The 19,312-nt window shown below is 41.6% G+C and overlaps 1 protein-coding gene across 2 annotated transcripts in view; it reads right to left on the bottom strand.

Moving 5' to 3' along the window:
* LOC146812984 (killer cell lectin-like receptor subfamily B member 1B allele A) overlaps positions 1-19,312 on the bottom strand; it is an 866,152-nt gene that overhangs the window by 244,948 nt on the left and 601,892 nt on the right. For both annotated transcript variants that reach the window (XM_085620007.1, XM_085620008.1), the window contains exon 6: positions 1,756-1,919. In XM_085620007.1, the coding sequence (XP_085476133.1) occupies positions 1,756-1,919 (164 nt within the window). The remainder of the gene's footprint in view (positions 1-1,755; positions 1,920-19,312) is intronic.

Genomic DNA, 19,312 nt, shown 5'->3' with positions numbered 1-19,312 from the left:
ACTTGTCACAGGGACCTCCAGTTATCGCTCTAGGCTGCTGCAATGCCTACTGTCGTCCATCCAGGATGCAAAGACTGGTGGAGGACCGGGCTGGGCTTTCTATCTACGTTGAAGGCCGCTGCACTCAGTTTCAGCCCCTCCCTCGCTACACTGGGGGGGGGGCGAGAGATGGCGGTAGGTGAGTGAGGCTGGTGGGTCACGAGTAGCAAGAAACAGGGACCAGGTAAGGTAAGGGGGCAGGTAAAGGCAGGCACCACTTGCCTTGCTGGAGCTCGCAACACAGTCTCCTGCCCACCCATCCGCATTCCTGCAGTCACTGTTGGTCCCTGGTTACCTCCACAATTTGGTTCAAGTCTGGGCAGGGCTGCTCTCACACCGGCTTACAGGACAGTGAGGCAGTGGGGCGTTGAGACTGCAAGTCAGGGACTCCACCCAAGGAAACACCAATCAGCAAGGCTGTTCGGGCCAGCGAGGTTGGCGGAGACTGATGAAGGGGGTCTATGTAGCTGTATCCCCACTGGTTCACCAGAGCAGAGTGGGTTCTCCATGCGGCACCACGCTCCTTGCTCCGAGAGAGTGTTTGATGTCACGGCTCACCTCAACGGCTCAGACTCGATCAATAAATCCTGGGACATGGAAATTGAACTAGACTGCACAGACTCTGAAGTAGAGGCTGTGATGGTTAGAGTGAGGGCGATAAACTGAAGATACCTGGAGAGACACAAGCACAAAGGGCCCTCCTTCCCTCTAAGAGGAATGTATACCTAATGAAAATAAGCTCATCGCTTTTCTGTGTCCATATAACACAGCATGGACCTTGTTATACTGTGAGTGGTACATGTGCTAGCTTAATTCATCCTTCTACTTCATAACCAACCTTTAGATGTTAGCTTTAGCTCTTTAAACGTGATGCCCATGATAGATGAAGATCTAAATAGGTTCCTGGTGCATCAGAGTCTAGCAGTATGATCCGGGCTCTTTGGTTCCAGGGACAAGAGCTATAGTTATTGCAACAATGGTCTAGTTGACATTAGTTCCATGGGTCCAAATAACTGATTTGACTCCCTGTATCACTCCAGCCTTACCAGCTCTACCCATTGCTGTAGCATGATTGCCTTGCATGCCCTACCTGCCCCTATATCTGTAGAGTCTTACTAGCTTTACATCCTCGTTATCACTAGTTCTTATCAGCTCTAACAGATACTCTATTGATAATGCCTATTTAGCTCTGCAGTATCCTGTATCACATATGCCTTACCAGGTTTGCCTTGTCCTCTATGACTAGTACCTTACCAGCACTACCTGGTCCTCGGTCACCTTTCCAGCTGTGAGCTCTGTATTTTCTTGTATTACTGTCTTCCTGCTCCTGAACCACTAGTGCTGTACTGGCCAAAGCATGGCCTGGATCACCAATGCCTTCCCAGCTCTATCACTGATGCCTTACCAGCGTTGCCACCTCCTGTATAACTGAAGTCTTACCAGCTCTGCCTGTTAATTTTTCATTGTCTTATCAGCTCAGCCTACTCCTATATCACTCATGCCTTATAATTCCATCTGGTTCTGTACCACTGATGCCTTACCAGCTCTCCCTGCTGTTGTATCACTGGTGCCTTACCGGCTCTCTCTGCTCCAGTATCACTGATGCCTGACCAGCTCTGCTGGCTCCTGTTTCACGGAGGCCTTACCAGCTCTGCCTGCTCCTGTATCACAGGTGCCTTACCATCTCTGTCTGCTCTTGTATCATTTATGCCTTACCAGATCTGCCTTGTCCTCTATCACCACCAGGTGGGAGCCCCTGGAGGAGCAGTCTTCATGGCTCATGCTCCAGCTCTTCACATCTGTTTTTCCTGGGAAGTAATAGCACTTCCGTCCATGCTGTTGCCAGTTCAGAGGACAAGATGGTGAAGGATGAGCTCCAGCTGGAAGTAGAAAATAATGACTAGTTACGGGTGATATAATCTATTAAGTTAAAAAGGAATAAGAAAAATGCCACAGTCAGGTTCCTCAGCTGGTACATTGGATTAGAGATTTGTGTTTTATGCTGAAATTTGTCTGACCTGTACGTCACAGGCCTGAATACGGGCAGGAAGACTGTGTACTGTGATTAGTAGCACCCCTTAGTTACAGCGCTTTAAACATCAACATTATGGTAGTAGTGCTGCGTGAAAACAAGTTATTATTGCTTTGTACCACCGCAAAAGAAGAAGCAAACAATTCCAAGTAAAATGGCAAAGAAACTGTACTCGCTGATTTGTCCCTTAAAAGTACTACGGTTTAATATACTTGAAATCTTTACAAATCACGATGCCCTAAAGTGTGGGAAATATGTCACTTGTTCCCAATTACAGTCACAGTTATAGAAACGTTCATTCAAAAACCTTGGATACGTTGACAGAAAAAAAAGAGGAGGCGTTTATAGAACGTTTATTACAATGACACAGATTACACTGCTTCCATTACATACATTTCCATTATCAAACATATAGATTAGCATTCCTGTGAGATTGCACAGTCCCATTAACATTGACTTTCCAAAGGTACTACTTGCAGAAGTGAGCAGTTCGGGCAGGACTGTTCCCATAAGGAACAGGGTCAAGACTGATTTGCATATGGCTGGGTCAAAACTGGGGTGGCATGGTGAGCAAAAGAACAATGGATTTAACCCAGATCTCTTGACTGGGGGTGAATGTTTGATTTGACCTACATTCCGTCCATCATCTGTGTGCCTTTTGCCTTTCTAAAAAGTCAACATGTTTTAAGCCGTACCCCAAAGGCTTTTCATTAGGGCCATGGGAAATTAACTCCCTGCTACCACTCCTGTAATGCTAATCCCACACACACTGCATGCCAAATTGTAATACTTTTGTTTATACTACACCTACTTAGTAATTATTGCCTGTAACTATAACAAATTTGAAATTCCCCCATCATGGGTCCTCCGGTTATGGAGAAACTTGTAGTCACATTCACTTCAAAGGTTCACCTCTGCCTTACAACCTACTCGATCGTAGCCGGGGCCCACATGTTGGCAACAGAATGTCTCCTGAGAGGAAAAATTATATTTTATTGCACTGTTTGGGTTCTGATGGACAACTTGTTTTCAGGACTTTGCCACAATTTAAACCCCAAGACGTTCAATGTGACGGTGATGTGTTTGAGGAGTTTTTTTTATTAATGGAACTTTTAGCATTACATTAAACAAGTGTGGTGACAGAATGAAAACAACGTAAAGATTACAATTATTCCTTCTTTAATCAGAGCCCACACACAGTGCATGCCATGTAAGCGGTCAAGTCTCCAACTGCTCAGTATACCACCTGAATGATGCAGTAACATTGGAAGAAGGAGCATGGAATGTTGAGAATACCTAATATAGCTGCATGTGGACACAACGGCATGCAGAGAACATTACCACACATATCTTTCCTTTAAAATAAAATAAAAAGAGCACCTAGACTAGACATGCTTTAAGGATATTAGAAATGGGAAAAATGAAGAACATGTGCAAAAATAAACAACATGAGAATATCCCATAAACAAACAGAAAGATGTAAGAAAACAACTATATAACTATATGCATTTGACAAAGAACAAAAATGGAAATGATAACAAATGTAAAAATCTATCACTCTAAAGCCTATGACACTAGACCGACTACATTATTCTTACATTTATTTAGGATACTTCTGAAACGTACAGGATGTGATAAAAAATAAACCATTACGCTTTCTTGCAAAGAACAATCATCAAATTGTGGCAAAACAAACTGACACTTAGATGGTAAAGATTGTTGTAACACAGGTGATAATCCATTCATATCTTATACATTCAGATTAGTTTTGGGATGAATTGTTTTGCATTCTTTTGTGACAGTCATAATCATTGCTAATAAAGTCTTCTTCATCCTCATTCTCCAAATTCTTTTTGTTTACACAGTACTTGAGAGTGTGTTGCTTGACCAAGTTACACTATTCAGCTGTTCTGTATTTTGTGAACTTTTGAAACTTTTGTTTCACCCTTCTTAACCAAATTGGGGTCAGCAATCTTGGCCAAATCATCAGCATTTAAGTTACCAGGCTTTTTCTCCACCATATACAATTGTGCTTTCTTTTGTTTTAAGCTTACATTTTCCCTAGCACAATTGTGAATTCTTTCCTAGTTAAGATGATTTGAACTACCAGTAAGCCATTCAGTCAAAAGCACAGTGCAAGTTTCCTCCCTTTTAAGAAGTTAAAATAGGGAAAATTCAATGATATTGTGCGGGGTACAGTGAAAAGGCCATATTAAATATTTCGTTAGCTGTTTGATTTTTTTACATTATGTTCCACTTTAAGAGCCAACAGAAAACCTCCAGCAACCACTTTATTAAACCTATCCACCAATCCTTTCATATTGGGTGAGTAGAGAGCGGATTTTGTATGCACAGTACCACATTTTTATCAAGTGTTCATTAAGTTTTTGTCAGACATTATGGAAGTTGGAATACCCTCCCGTCTAAAACAATCTTGCAAAAATTAAATAATAGAATCTATAATAGGCCCAAATATCCACTTCAAATCTACCCACTTTGGAAAATAGTCAATGACAATGAGGAAATAGGTTTTTCCAAAAGACCAGCCTTCATACGACCCCAACAAATCTATGGCAAGTTCTTTCAAAAATTCTGATGGATATAATGGAATTTAATTACTGAATTGGTCTTCTTCAGTAGCTGATCAGAATCAGCACATTGTTCACAGTTTTTTACAAAATCTGAAATCTGATCATCCATGAAAGGCTACCAATAAAATTCCCTAATTTACTTTTTTCTGCCTGATTCACAGATGTTAATCAAATTATTGACTCAGCACAACTGTATATATTAATGACAGTAGTGAATCAGTTCTTAAGTATCAACAACAATATACACGATGCACAGACTCCATCTTCTTCATTTGTGAATGTAACTTCTTTATTGATACATTTTTAAACCATCTTCTTGTGTCTGGTAGTAGCCGTGAAGATCTTCTAATTTATCTAATTCCTGTGTGCCTTTACTATTAAATTTATCCATCACAGTGTTTAGTATACTAGGAGGCATATACTTAGATGTGATGTCAGTCTCAAGCGGCCGTCTAATGTCAAATCCTCCTGAACATTTAGATCCTGTGCTACCTGCACTATATCACCTACATTACATCATCATTTAGGGAAGAAATCACTTGTATATTATTTACATAAGAAATTGAAAAAGCAGAAACAGAGCAACAAGATATACCACGTTGCACCCAAGGATGTTCATTAAAGTGCTTCTTTAATTCCAACTTCCTGACAAATTTAAACAAGTCTACATGTATATTCACAAAATTGCATTTTTCAGATGGGCAAAGGTTTAAGCCCCTACTTAGAATGCGAGTTTCATGTTCAGTTAACATTTTTGAAGGAATATTACCAATCCTTAATTCATTGTTAACCCCATCACATGCTGTATTATTGGCAACATTGCCCATCACTAGGATTATTTCGTGGCTGGTGTGGTTTTGGCCTGTAACCATGTTTGCACCCCTGGCTTGAAGTTTCTTGCCTCCCCTCTGGATTCTTCCCTTCTGTCATTTTGTGCCCTCTTCCTGTTTCCCAGGCAGTATCTTTGCACCGCCTTTAAAAAAAGTAATGGGGATTTTCCAATTTCATCTCTACTCGGATCCTCCCCTGGTCACTTTTCAGTGATGATAATGAGACATTACTTTATGAAATACTACTGTCTCTTGCGTTATTGATTGGGCTTGTTCCTGATCATCGTATTTTCTTATAATCTATGTTTTTCTTTTTTTTTTAAAGTGGGACCATCCCACCACTTGGCGAGTTCCTGTTTTTTAAGTTTAAGAGATAGTGCTATTATGCATAAAAATAAATACATTTGTGCTGAGTCAATAGTTTGATTAATTTTGTGAAGAGGTTTCTCCTATGGGAATGGCTAAAAGGTTGGCCTTTCTGATTTGTGCACTTCGTGAATTATCATCATTTGTTTCCCGCTTACGAGATACATGCTTGGTGGTGTTGCCCCAATCCTCTTCTTGTAAATTATTGATTCACCAATGTGTCCATCAAGTGCCAGTGACATAAGTATTATGCATATTGTTTTCGATTCTCATCAGAACATATTTCTCCTTTGACTTTACAGAAAACTCTGAGTTTAAAGATTTTTCATTTGGCCACCCTAAGGAGATATAATTGAAGACTTCATACAAATTTACATCCTCTTGTGTAGCTTTAAACCATTCATTTTGGCTAATGGCATCTTCAATAAGAGAAACTTGCCACTTACTGAGTCTTCTACACAGTCTTCCTTGTCTTCCAATAGCTCATTGTGTTTGCCTTGAAATGGTAACTTTGATAAACAATTTGCTTGAGTATTAATTTGCCCAGGAATACAGGTTACATTAAAGTTAGCATTCATATAGTTTGTGCAACAATGTAATCAATCTTGAGAATTCCTTTCCAATTCAGTTGCTTTTTAACAAGGAAATCAATGGTTTATTATAAGTCCTGATGGTAAATACTCAACCACCCAAGCCCATGCCAGAGCTTCCCTATTTAATAGTGGAATAATTCATTTCAGCTAAGTTGCGACAATTCCCTAAAACCAAAAGCAATGGTGGCATCTTTATTACCTTTGAATTGTGTGAAAACAGTACCCAAACCAGATGTTGCTTTTGGTAAAGTCAGAAAAAGGACACAGAGGAGCAGCATTATTAATGACACTCAATGCATTGTTCCTGCTCCCATAAAAACGGATTTCTTTTTTTTAATAAGAGCTTTAAAGGAGCCGCAAATGAAAACAAATCTCTACAAAGTTAAAATAAAAGTCATGCAGACCTAGGAATTATCTAAGTGTATCTTTGTCTGAAGGTGTTGGTACTTCTTCTAATTGACTTCAGCAGATCATCTTTAGGTGATATGCCATCTTGTGAAATTGTGTGCCCTAAATACACTGCTTTATGAGATAAGAACTTACATTTTTTGAGTTGGAAAGTCATTCCCCTTCCCCAGATAATACCTAAAACAGTGTCTAAAATGTGTGTGTTTGGTAATAGAATCAGTGTATACCAGAATATCTTCCTGAAAGGCCATCGCTTCCTCAATGCACCAAATGAACTGTGCATCCATTTCTGGAACAATGAGTTGTTGAAGGCTAAATCTAATGGCATCCTGGTGTGCCTGTAGGTTCCTTCAGGAGTAATGAGGGCAGTAATATGACAGGAATTGTCAATACGTTTTGTCTGGTGATATGCCAATCTCAAATCCTATGTAGAAAATACCATAGAATCATGAATTTTAGCTAGTAAGTCTTGCATTAATGGTACTGGATGACAGTCAACCAAAATGTGTTTGCTCACAGAGCTTAAATCTGCACATAGCCTCATATCACCTGTTTTCTTTTTAACTACAATGATGGGAGGCACGCATCCTAATGCCTCAACAGGTTCTATAATGCCCAACATCATGCCTCTCTGTTAAAATTCTAGATAACTCCAACCGGGAGCTCATTGGAGAAAATCTAAATTTATGTCTTACCGGGTTGCCATTTTTCTTCAAACTATCTGGCACATGCATCAAGCTCAAATTTTGCGAGTCCTTAATTGCGGATATTAAGGATTCGCAATTAAGGACTCGCAAAATCCTATGCATGTAGGAATCGCTATAATAATAGCGATTCCTACACATTCCTTATTTGCGACTCGCAAATTGCGAGTCGCAAATAAGGAATAGCTTCCCATTCATTTGCAAGCACAATTTGCGAGTACCAATAGGTCCTCGCAAATAGCGCATGTAATTTCAGGGTACAAGGGTGTCAAAAGGACACCCTGTTGCACCCCTGAAATTGATCTGTGCACAAATGTTGCACACACACATGCCCTAAGGCATGTGTGTGCGCAACATGAAACTTTGACTAATGCACATAAGTGCATTTTTTAAAGGTTTTGAAAATTACCATGAAGTTCAACTTCATGGTAATTTGCGCCCCTATTAGCGAAATTGCTAATTTTTTTACTTTAATGCATTGCATTTAAGGAATCTCAATTTGATATTCCTTAAGTGCTATCGCAATTTAAGTAATCGCAATTTAGAGATTACTTAAATTGCGATTTTTGCATTTGGGATGATGCATCCCAAATGCAAAAATACAGGTCTCAAAGGGGCAGATTCTGAGAATTTGTCCATTTGCGACCGGTTTTTCTTTTGATGCATGTGCCTGTATGTTGTGTGTGAAACCTTCATCTTTTCCCCGTTCCCTCCAGAAAAGACCTTTATGTTTATCTAGCAAGCATTAAATATTGTAGTCACTTCCTAACACACACACATACTCTTCCATCTTTATACAAACAAATATAGCAAGTTTGGCATTAAGATTAAACAAATGCCCATTCTTCCTTGCTATCTCCATCCTTACAAATGTTGACCATCGGTTGCTACATACATCTTGCCCACTGTTTTCCTATTTAGAAATTTGAGAGTAGCCATAAAATATCCCAAAACATCAATTTTTTTTCTGTCTTATGCATATACTCTTATATCATGCGGTTCCAACTCGATGCCAAGAAAATGTTTAAGACAATATGCATCAGAGACTATGGTAAAAGACAATCCAGAATCAGGCATAATGTTCAATTGTTTGCTATCTATACAAATTGTGCCATTTGGTGGTTTAAAATATGCTCATCCACACCACAAATAACAACCTCATTCGACTTGCATTAACAGCCACTAAGATTTTCATCCTTTCCAAAAAAACTATCACTTGTAACCAAACCAACTCATTAATACTATCATAACTCACATTTAACACATTTTTACCGTCACCATTTACAAATGCTACTTGGCAAGATATTCCCAAAATTACATTTTCCTCTATACTGTCAACTTATGAACAATTTTGCACCCTGGAGATCCTTCCAAAATTCCCTTTCATATGCACTCTAGAGAAATGACTAATTTCCTACATTTAAATCAATCCTTGCCCGCCGCTGGACAAGATTTAAAAGAGGCAATATGTGTTTTTGATCCACAGCAAGTGCAACATCTCTTATTCTCCTTAAAAGATGATTAAAATAACTTTACATTGTCCCTCAACCAGTCTGATGAAAATTACTTTCCATTGTCCTTCAACTTGTTTAATTTCATATCCGTTTGCTTCCATGTTGAAATAGGGGCAACTTCTGTTTCTCTTGATGAATTTAAAGTTTTGAAGGAAGAGATCGAACACTCAATACTCTTAGCAGTATCTATAGCGTCAGCTAGTGTTGGATTCCTATGTCTTAGTAATTGCTCCTGAATTTTCTTGTTTCTGCATCGATGATATTTGATCTCTGATATAATTATATATTGAATTACCAAATCTGTGTTTTGCAACTAGTGTTCATAAAGTTGCAACATAAGAATCAATAGACTCATTGAGTAACTGATGACGTGTGTTGAAATTGAACTCCTCCATAACAATATGAGGTTCCTCCATGAAAAGGTTTTTAAGCCTTTCTAAAGACTCAATGTAACAAATATATTGAACCGCATCAACAGCTTGCAATTATAACGGAGGCAAAAGTCTAAATGTTTCTTCACTTTCTGATCCTAGTAAGTCTAGCAAAATCAATTTTTTTCTTTCTGCTGAAAATTCATTACCATCAATAGCTTGCATGTAATTGTTGAATTGTCAAATCCACCTTTCCCATTGTATTGATGGTTTCACTGGTTCACTCAAAAAAGGTAGTGGATAGTTACCAAACTGCACAGTCATGGTTTCATTTAAGCAGTGGTACAGGAATTTTCAAATGTGTACAATAAGCTGGAAGAGGACCTTGAGCACTAGGGAGAGCTGTTGGCTGATTTTGTATACCCTGGAGGTTCACTGCTGCCCTCTCTGGCCAGGGCAGGAAACTCTTCTGATTCCACCACTGATTAGCTGATCCATGGGAAATAACCTCGTTCTATATGAAACCTATGGATGGGCTGGATGTAGGTACTCGACCTTGGATATTGTTTTATGTAAAATATTCAATTACAAATATACTTGTATGTTGTGCGCTCTTGACACACTAACAATGTTGATGATGATGATGAACTCACAAAAGGTAACTGGATGATGTGTCTAGCTACTCACTAACGTATCACAGTGAGTGGAACTGGGATTGACGCACACATGTATTAAGTCAAGAACCCTCACTCACCCTAAGGTGACATGCTTCATCATTGGACTCCCTCTTACACACTGGGACTGCAAGGTACCCAGTATGGGCTACAACTTGCCCATAGGAGAGGAGCGTGAGGTGTTTTATATCATCCAATGTAGGGCAGAGAGAGGGGCAAAGTGAAAAAAAACAAATGTGAATTAAAATTATCTCCTGGTTGAAAGGGTAAATCCTTTATTCGTGTCCCCACTCCCCAGTGCATAGATTAAAATAGGCTCAGTGAAAAATAGGGGTATGTATGCTCCCTATTAAGATATGGTCAATATGTTTCTGCCTCAATAGACCAAAAAGGTTCTTGGCATTCTTCAGGACTGTAAGCCATGTCACTTTGCTTGCTAAGTGTGAAAAATAATATTAGAAAATTGCCATGCTTTTACTGGTATGGATAATGTCAGTGATACCAGCTAGTAGTCACGCTCACATTCTGTAGGGATATAAAAACACACATCAAAACAAAGTATGCATTTTTACATTCTCAATATTGAAAACACCAGTGTCTTTCACCATCACTGCAAATGTGTGTGAAAAAATAACATATATAATTAATTATATGCAGTCTCACCAATTGGAGACTACTAATTGACCTCCACCTTCATGAGTCCTTTAGGAAGCAGATCTCAGGACTCTAAAGGCGCAAAAGTCATATTAGTACACAGTCAGATAAATAGAAGGTATTCATGTTATCGTTTCCTTATTAAAAAATGGGGGGTTCTCCTCAAACTAGGGACGAAGACCAAATGTTACATACCATGTTGAGCAATGGCTCATTGAATATAGGTAGATATGTGTAGTTGGAAAAAGTGTCTCATGGCATCTAGGGGTTGTTGTGATTATATTACACCTCTCTAGAGTGTCCATGCTCGTATACAGAGTGTCTCTTGTCACTCCTCCTTTATTGCTATACTCTAGTCTATCACTAGGGCCGGACTGGGAACCAAAACCGGCCCTGGCAAAGTGCTCGGCCGCCCCCTCCCCCCCACGGGGGGTTGGGGGTGCCTCCGAGCTCTTTGCCAGGGCTGGTTTTTGGCCGATTTTGTTACAGGGCCGATTTTGCAGCTATGCTGCAAAAACGGCCCTATAACAAAAAACGGCCCCCAGGGGCCAAAAACCGGCCCCCACCCGTGCGTCGCAAAGGGGGATTGCCCGGTTCCCACTACGGCCAGTTCGGCCCTGTCTATCACGTTTTAACAGCCATACCCATCAAGAGCCCCATGGAGGCAAAAAGGTATTATTAAAGAAGACATAAAATGAGTCTGGTAACTATCCATGCAGGATATATCTAGATACTGGAGATGACTCAACAGTTTTGGCTAGTGTCGGAACAATACTATGCAGATTGTTCCTAGAAACCTCAAACATGGTCATCAGGAGGACAAACCTCTGTTTGGTAGCACAACATAACATTGTGTGGCAAGGAAAATGTGTTGAGATTAGTGCAACTCAGCACAGGGACGCGTGCAGTCTCATTGGTCTATAGGTGGCGTCCAATAGCGATTACAGATACTCTGTCATGTAATGACTGGAAGCATATGGCAGGTAACAGTATTCATGTGAATGTTAATGTTAATTTAGAAGGCATAACAGTGACTCATGTAATACATGCGAGTCACACGTACAGAGGCGGTATATATCTAAATAGTTAGTTAATAACTCTGTGCGTAGATCGCAGTACCTTCCTTGGGTACCATTAAGTCATATCCCAATTTAGTCGGTACAAAACCCAGACCTTTTGCTAGAACTTGTTTCTCCAAAACCGTAATATAAGCAGAGAACTGCAGGCGAGACAATACCGTGATTGTCTCATTCGTGGAGCAGCCAAGAGAGCACGCAATAACACCAGGGAGACTCTCCTTGAAACACACAACAAAGAGAAGACTAACAGAATGATGTGTGTGACGACATTCAGCCACCTAACAGACAATATCAAGAGAGCAATAAACAAAAACTGGCACATCCTAAGCACAGGAGAATTATCTCTAGACAGACCTTTATTTGCCCTGAAACGGAGCAGAAACCTTAAAGAACTACTAGTACACACACAACCCAAATGTAGACCTTTACAAGAGAGACAACAATCACTCTGGGGGATCCTCCAGTAGTAGGATGCTTTCCATGTGGATCCTGTTCAGTGTGTCCATTTACAAAACAAACTAAACAATTGGAAATGGGCTTACAGACACCCTGGCAATTAAACAACCTCACTAATTGCAAATCATGGGGTGTGATCTATATGATCACATGTCCTTGCTCACTCATATACATTGGTATGACCACACGTAAAGTCAAACACAGAGTTGTAGAACATCAGAGCTCTATTAGATGTAAGAAGTCAAACACATGACTGACCAGGCACTACCTGAAAATGAACCACACAGAAGACGGTCTGTCTTGGATGGTCATTGACAAGACTAACTACAACACACAAATGGGTCCCCAAGAGAGTCCTCTTCAGGAGGGAACAACGTTGGGTGTGTCGCACTAGGAGTCACACTTTAGGATTGAATGATGATATCCCTTGGTGTTCCCTATGACACATAGGAGAGAGGGTGAGATGATGCTCCTCAATCGTTTCCACCTGTATTCGTTTTATACCTGATATACCCATCAAGAAGTCTAATATAGATGGATAATGATTGCCCTTTTATCTACATGCAATTATTCTACTCTACATCTGCAGTTCCCTCTATTTTCGGGTATACACTCACAATTTATTATAACATGGATATGGTTTATCTGAGTATGTTGGACAACAACTACATGCATGCATATAGTTACCATAATCATGTCTGGCACCTATCCCGTGTAACAAGCTCCTTACTGAGATAATAGGCTCCACAGAAAGCCCCCTCTTGACTACTGTGGTTCCCTTTGTTTCCCTCATACATTTTATGAGTATACCGCTAATAAGATCTATATTTAATGTTTAAATCGGCGATACTATATTGACAGCTCTCCGCTCGTTCAATTTGACCACGCTCGTACCGTCACTTACATCGAGTGCTGCAGGCAAATTTTGGGCGGGATTCTCTGTCCATTATGATAATCAGGACACTGAGTGTGGTACTCGAAATGCGGGCCTATATGATCCAGCTTGCTTTTATTGGGTACTGCGCTCTACGCACGGAGTTATTAACTAACTATTCAAATATACCGCCTCTGTCCGTGTGACTCGCATGTACTGCATGAGTCACTGTTATGCCTTCTAAATTAACATTAACATGCACATTAATACCGTTACCTGCTATACGCTTCCAGTCATTACATGACAGAGGATCTGTAATCGCTGTTAGCTGCCACCGATAGACCAATGAGACTGCACGAGTCCCTCTTTTGAGTTGCACTAATCTTAACACATGTTCCTTGCCACACAATGTTAAGTTGTGTTCCTAAACAGAGGTTTGCCCTCATGATGACCGTGTTTGAGGTTTCTAGGAACAATTTGCATAGTATTGTTCCGACACTGGCCAAAATCACTGTTGGGTCATCTCCTGTATCTAGATATATCCTGCATGAATAGTTACCCAACTCATTTTATGTCTTCTTTAATAATACCTTTTTGCCGCCATGGGGCTCTTGATGGGTATGGCTGGTAAAACGTGATAGACCAGAGTATAGCAATAAAGGAGGAGTGACAAGAGACACTCCGTATGTGAGCATGGACACATTAGAGAGATGTAATATAATCAAACCAACCCCTAGATGCCATGAGACACTTTTTCCAACTACACATACCAACCTATATTCAATGAGTCATTGTAACATTTGGTCTTTGTCCCTAGTTTGAAGAGAACCCTCTGTTTTTTAATAAGGGAATGATGACCTGAATTCCTTTAATTTGTCTGACTGTGTATCGTTGGTACTTTTGCGCCTTTAGAGTCCTGAGATCTGCTTCCTAAAGGACTCATAATGGTGGAGGTCTGCAATTGGTTAGACTGCATATAATTAATTATATATGTTATTTTTTCACACACTTTTGCAGTGATGGTGAAAGACACTGGTGTTTTGAATATTGGGAATGTAAAAATGCATACTGTGTTTTGATGTGTGATTTTATATCCCTACAGAATGTGGACCTGACTACCAGCTGTAACACTGACTTTATCCATAACAGTAAAAGTATGGTAATTTTCTAATATTATTTTTCACACTTAGCAAGCGGAGCGACATAGCTAATGGTTCTGAAGAATGCCAAGAACCTTTTTGGTCTATTGAGGCAGAAACATGTTGACCTTATCTTAATAGAGAACATCCATATCTCCACTGAGCTTATTTTAATCTATCCACTGGAGACATGAATAAAGGGTTAACCCTGTCAACCAGGAGAAAGTTTTATTTCACATTTTGTTTTTTTGCACTCTGCCTGTCTCTCTGCTCTACATTGGATGATATAAAACACCTCACGCTCCTCTCCCACGGGTGAGTTGTAGCCCATACTGGGTACCTTGCAGTCCCAGTGTGTAAGAGGGGGCCCAATGGTGAAGCATGTCACCTTAGGGTGAAGGAGGGTTCTCGTCTTAACACATGTGTGCGTCAATCCCAGTCCCACTCACTGTGATATGTTGGTGAGTAGCTAAACACACCATCTGGTTACCTTTTGTGAGTTCATCTTATATGGAATGGTACCGTGGATGGTAAGAATTCCTCCATTAAGAACCCCTACAGTGAGATTATTATGTTGATAATGACAATAGTTGGTAGTTACTAGTTCTTATATTTACGAGCAGTAAAATGCTCAATGGAGCATGTTTCCTAAAATGCGAGTACTAATGTCGACAGAAAATGTTTTTGCAGTATTATCCAAACTTTTTAATGACATCTTACAATGAATTGATGGCTGGTAAAATGGAACTTGAAGAGAACTAAGAAAACTTGGTGGTGTTCTAGTGGTTTGAAATTCTTGAAGAGAAGAAATCTTTTTGTTGTTGTGAAGGCTATTACTTAAAATAGTCTTGAATCATAAAGCCTAGCAAGTTTCAGAGGCAATGTTTGACACTTGTACTTTAAGAGGCCTATTGTTGCAACAACTATTATGATGTAATAATAGTACCGGCTCTAGAAGCAGTGAACACGTCCTTGGATATGCATGCATGTATATGTGTCAATTTGATGATAAAATGAGCTGTGTTGCTGTACTTAGCACAAGCTACTTTACTGTTAGTAGGCAATAGGGGGCAAAAGTGCACTATGGGGGCGATTGCGATTTCAGGCAGAATTTGCTTTTGACCAACACTGTCTCATAAACGGGAGCAACTGACCCCAAGTCGGCAGCCCGACCAACCGCCTGATTTGGATGCGACCAAACATTGTTCGGTCGCATTACAGCATTTCTCTATGGGAGCATGTGTTACGGCCGTAAACCGCTGTAGTATATGCTCCCATAGGGAAATGGGAGGTGATGTAAATCCTTGCACCCCGTGACAGGCAACTTGAGGTACCTGCCATGGGGGGCAGGGATTAACGGCCCCCAACCGGAGGCAACACACACAAGGGGGCCCTGCTAGGTGGAACCGAACATGCTTTCCGACAGGGTTTCCATGTCAGAAAGGCTGGCATCGCAACCCTGCCGGGAACTGTGCACCAGAATTCCCAAGGGTAGAAAAACTGCAGTTTGGTATTATGGGCCGGCCTCCAACTGGCTGATTGACTCCTTGAGCCCGTGGGAAGCCAGCTGGAATGGCCGTCTGGTTTCAATTCTGACCGGCTCATTCATATTCAGCCGGTCAGAATTTAAACCAACTATGGCGGTCGAAGCCTTCCTGACCACCATCGTAATAGGCCCTATGTATTCAACACTAGAAAATAAACAAATACCTTTGCGAAGAGAAACAGACGCAATTGGTTCCTTGATTGTAAAGATATAACCAGGTCAAAAATAATCCTGATGTCAAGAAGATCCGAAGAAATCCCCAGAAGTGACAAAATATGTCATACGCAAAAGGAACAAATGATGGATGGAATGCTGAACAATGCAAACATTTCTCCCCAGTCACAAAGAGATGGGTTTAATCCATTGTTCTTTTGCTCAGCATGCCACCTCAGTTTGGACTCAGCCATATGAAAATCAGTCTTAACCCTGTGCTTCATGGGAAGAACCCAGCCCAAACTGCTAAGCCAGGTCCTCCCTGGACCAGAAAAAAGCATCCTGGGACCGGTTTTGGGGTATCACCCCTCATCAGCCATGTTAGCTTGAATCTAGTGGTGCAGTGAGCATGGGACCCACGTTTTGGCATACCCTTCTCAGTTAGAGTGACAAAAGCAAAAGGAATAAGTGATGGATGGAATGCTTAACAATGCAAACATTCACCCCCAGTCACAAAGATCTGGGTTTATTCCATTGTTGTTTTGCTCACCACGTCACCCCAGTTTGGACCCAGCCATATGCACATCAGTCTTGACCCTGTGCCTCATGGGAAGAGTCCAGCCCGAACTGCCAAGGAAGGTCCTCCCTCAACCGGAAACAAGCATCCTGGGACTGGTTTCGGGGCATCACCCATCATCAGCCAGGCTAGCTTGAATCCAGCAGTGCAGTGAGCACAGGACCCATTGTCTTGGCATAGCCTTCCCACTTAGGGCGACAAAAGCAAAAGGAACAAATGATGGATGGAATGCTGAACAATGCAAACATTCACCTCCAGTCACACAGATCTGGGTTTAATCCACAGTTCTTTTGCTCACCATGCTATCCCAATTTGGACTCAGTCATATGCAAATCAGTCTTGACCCTGTGCCTCATGGGAACAGTCCAGCCAGAACTGCAAAGCCAGGGTCTCCCTAGACCGGAAACAAGCATCCTTGGACCGGTTTCGGGGCATCACCCCTCATCAGCCAGGATAGCTTGAATCCAGCGGTGCAGTGAGCACAGGACCCACGTCTGGGCATACCCTTCCCACTTAGGGTTACAAAAGCAAAAGGTACAAATGATAGATGGAATGCTGAACAATGCAAACATTCACCCCCAGTCACAAAGATATGGGTTTAATCCATCATTCTTTTGCTCACCACGCCACCTCAGTTTGGACCCAGTCATATGCAAATCAGTCTTGCCCTGTGCCTCATGGGAACAGTCCAGCTCAAACTGCCAAGCAAGGTTCCTCCTGGACTAGAAACCCTTCCCACTTAGGGCGACAAAAGGAAAAAAGGAAAGAAATGAAGGATTTAGGACCAGGTCTCTTTACTTAGGTGAATGTTTGACATTGTGCAGCATTCTGTCCATCAACTGCTCTTTTTGCATTTGTCACCCCTACTGGAACGGGTATGCCCAGACGTGGGTCTAGTGTTCTTCATGCCACTGGAGTCAAGCTATCCTGGGTGATGCCCCAAAACCAAGTTCCAGGATGCTTGTTTCCAGTCCAGGGAGGACCTGGCCTGGCAGTTCGGGCTGGACTGTTCCCATGGGGAACAGGGTTAAGACGGATTTGCATATGGCTGGGTCTGAACTAGAAAGACATGGGGAGCTAAAAACAATAGATATGGGCCCAGATCTCTGTACTGGGGTGAATGTTTGACATTGTGCAGCATTCTGTCCATCAATTGTTCTTTTTGCATATTATGTCACACAGCATACAGTACACACAGCGCAGCAGTGATGGCAGTGGGCTCCAGTAACTCGTCGCCAATGTGGTGGCAGAATGAATTTCACATCATTTTCAATAAGTCTAAAGGATTGATAACTCTTTGGTATGGTTGAGATGTGGTGGCTTTAATCATTTGGTTTCTTTTTCACAGTGCTGTGCATTAGGAAAGGAATGTAAAAAGTGCAGTTGGGTATGACATTTTGCACATGTATGTAATGAGTTAAAAACAGATGCCAATACAGCAAGGAGTGGAGGAAGCGAGTGGAGAGCTGCTCCCGGCTCTCTGTGCAAAAATGTCTTTGTGCCGTGCTGAGGTGATGAGGTAGCAGAATGAAGTGAGTAGGTGTATCCCATAGTGTAGGTTTGCACCATGCTCCCTACCCCCTGCATCGCGGGAAGGGGAGAGCGAGTCAAATCGTGGTGGAGTTCTGAGCTCTGCATGGCCTGCTGAGGCCTTCTGATGGTCGTGTTTTGAGCCTCATGGCCTCCCTTTAATCTCCGCTCAAGCTTCACATAAGCATTGCATAAGCCTCCCACAAGCTGTTTGTGTTTTATAACAGAGGAGCCTTTGTTTATTTGCAGAGTGGCCGAAAGGAGAGCCACTTAGGGGACTCCTTTGGTGGAGAGGGCATACTGTTGATCTTCCTCCTACTTCCTATTTCCATTGTTTTCTATTTTTATTTTTATGTCTATATTTGTTTTTGCTTTTTCCCTCTCCATAAGGAGGGGAGGCAGGCCCAAGTGAGTGAGCTGGACATCTTGGTCTTGTGCTTTAACAGGGCATTCCTGTGTGCATACCAGTGTGCAGTAGAGGCTTAGGCTGCAGGCCCCCTCAGTGGCGCGGAAGCGGCGGCAGTAGGTCAGTGCAGCTTGTGCCTCCTGGAGGAAAGCTTGCTCTCTGCACTTAACACTCACCTTCATCCCCTACTAACCCATTGTTCACCACTCAGATGCCTTATCCTGTTATAACTTCTATCTGCTGCCTGTGGTTGGCCTGCAGGTTTGCTACTAACCTCAATCTGCTGGTATTGCGGATAGTTCTTGTGGTGAGTTCTTCCTCAATCCTGAGTCCCTGCTCATGGCGGCTGAGCACATTTTCTCCGACTGCTCTGTTCTGCAGTCTATAAGTTTGTAGGTGTGGGTTCTGAAGGAGGCTTTGTGTGACTATGATGACTTTGAAGAAATTGCGTTCTAGGCAAGTAATTTCTTCTTCCCCTCCCCAAAATCTGAAAGTAAGAAGATTTTCTTATAGTGCTCCCATAAAGTTATAACTTTTTTTTCAGAAAATGCCTAAGGCTGCCTCTGAGGCAATGACTGAAGACTTGAGCTAAGAGGGCAATTGACAACAACGGGTTTAAGATGGTTGATGCTCAATGGGACTTGGCTCATCTGCCTCCATTTATCTCTTCAGCATCTTCTGTGGAGTTGTCTGTAGCTGCCCAGGTAATGGCCTTAACCCTGTTGATAACTCCATGATAGACTGTTGTTCTACATGTTTATCGCCTGAGGGTGGCA

The sequence above is a fragment of the Triturus cristatus genome, chromosome 7 (genome assembly GCF_964204655.1).
Source record: "Triturus cristatus chromosome 7, aTriCri1.1, whole genome shotgun sequence".
Taxonomy (NCBI): Eukaryota; Metazoa; Chordata; class Amphibia; order Caudata; family Salamandridae; genus Triturus; species Triturus cristatus.
The sequence above is the reverse complement of the archived record's forward strand: the minus strand, read 5'-3'. Positions and strand labels throughout refer to the sequence as shown.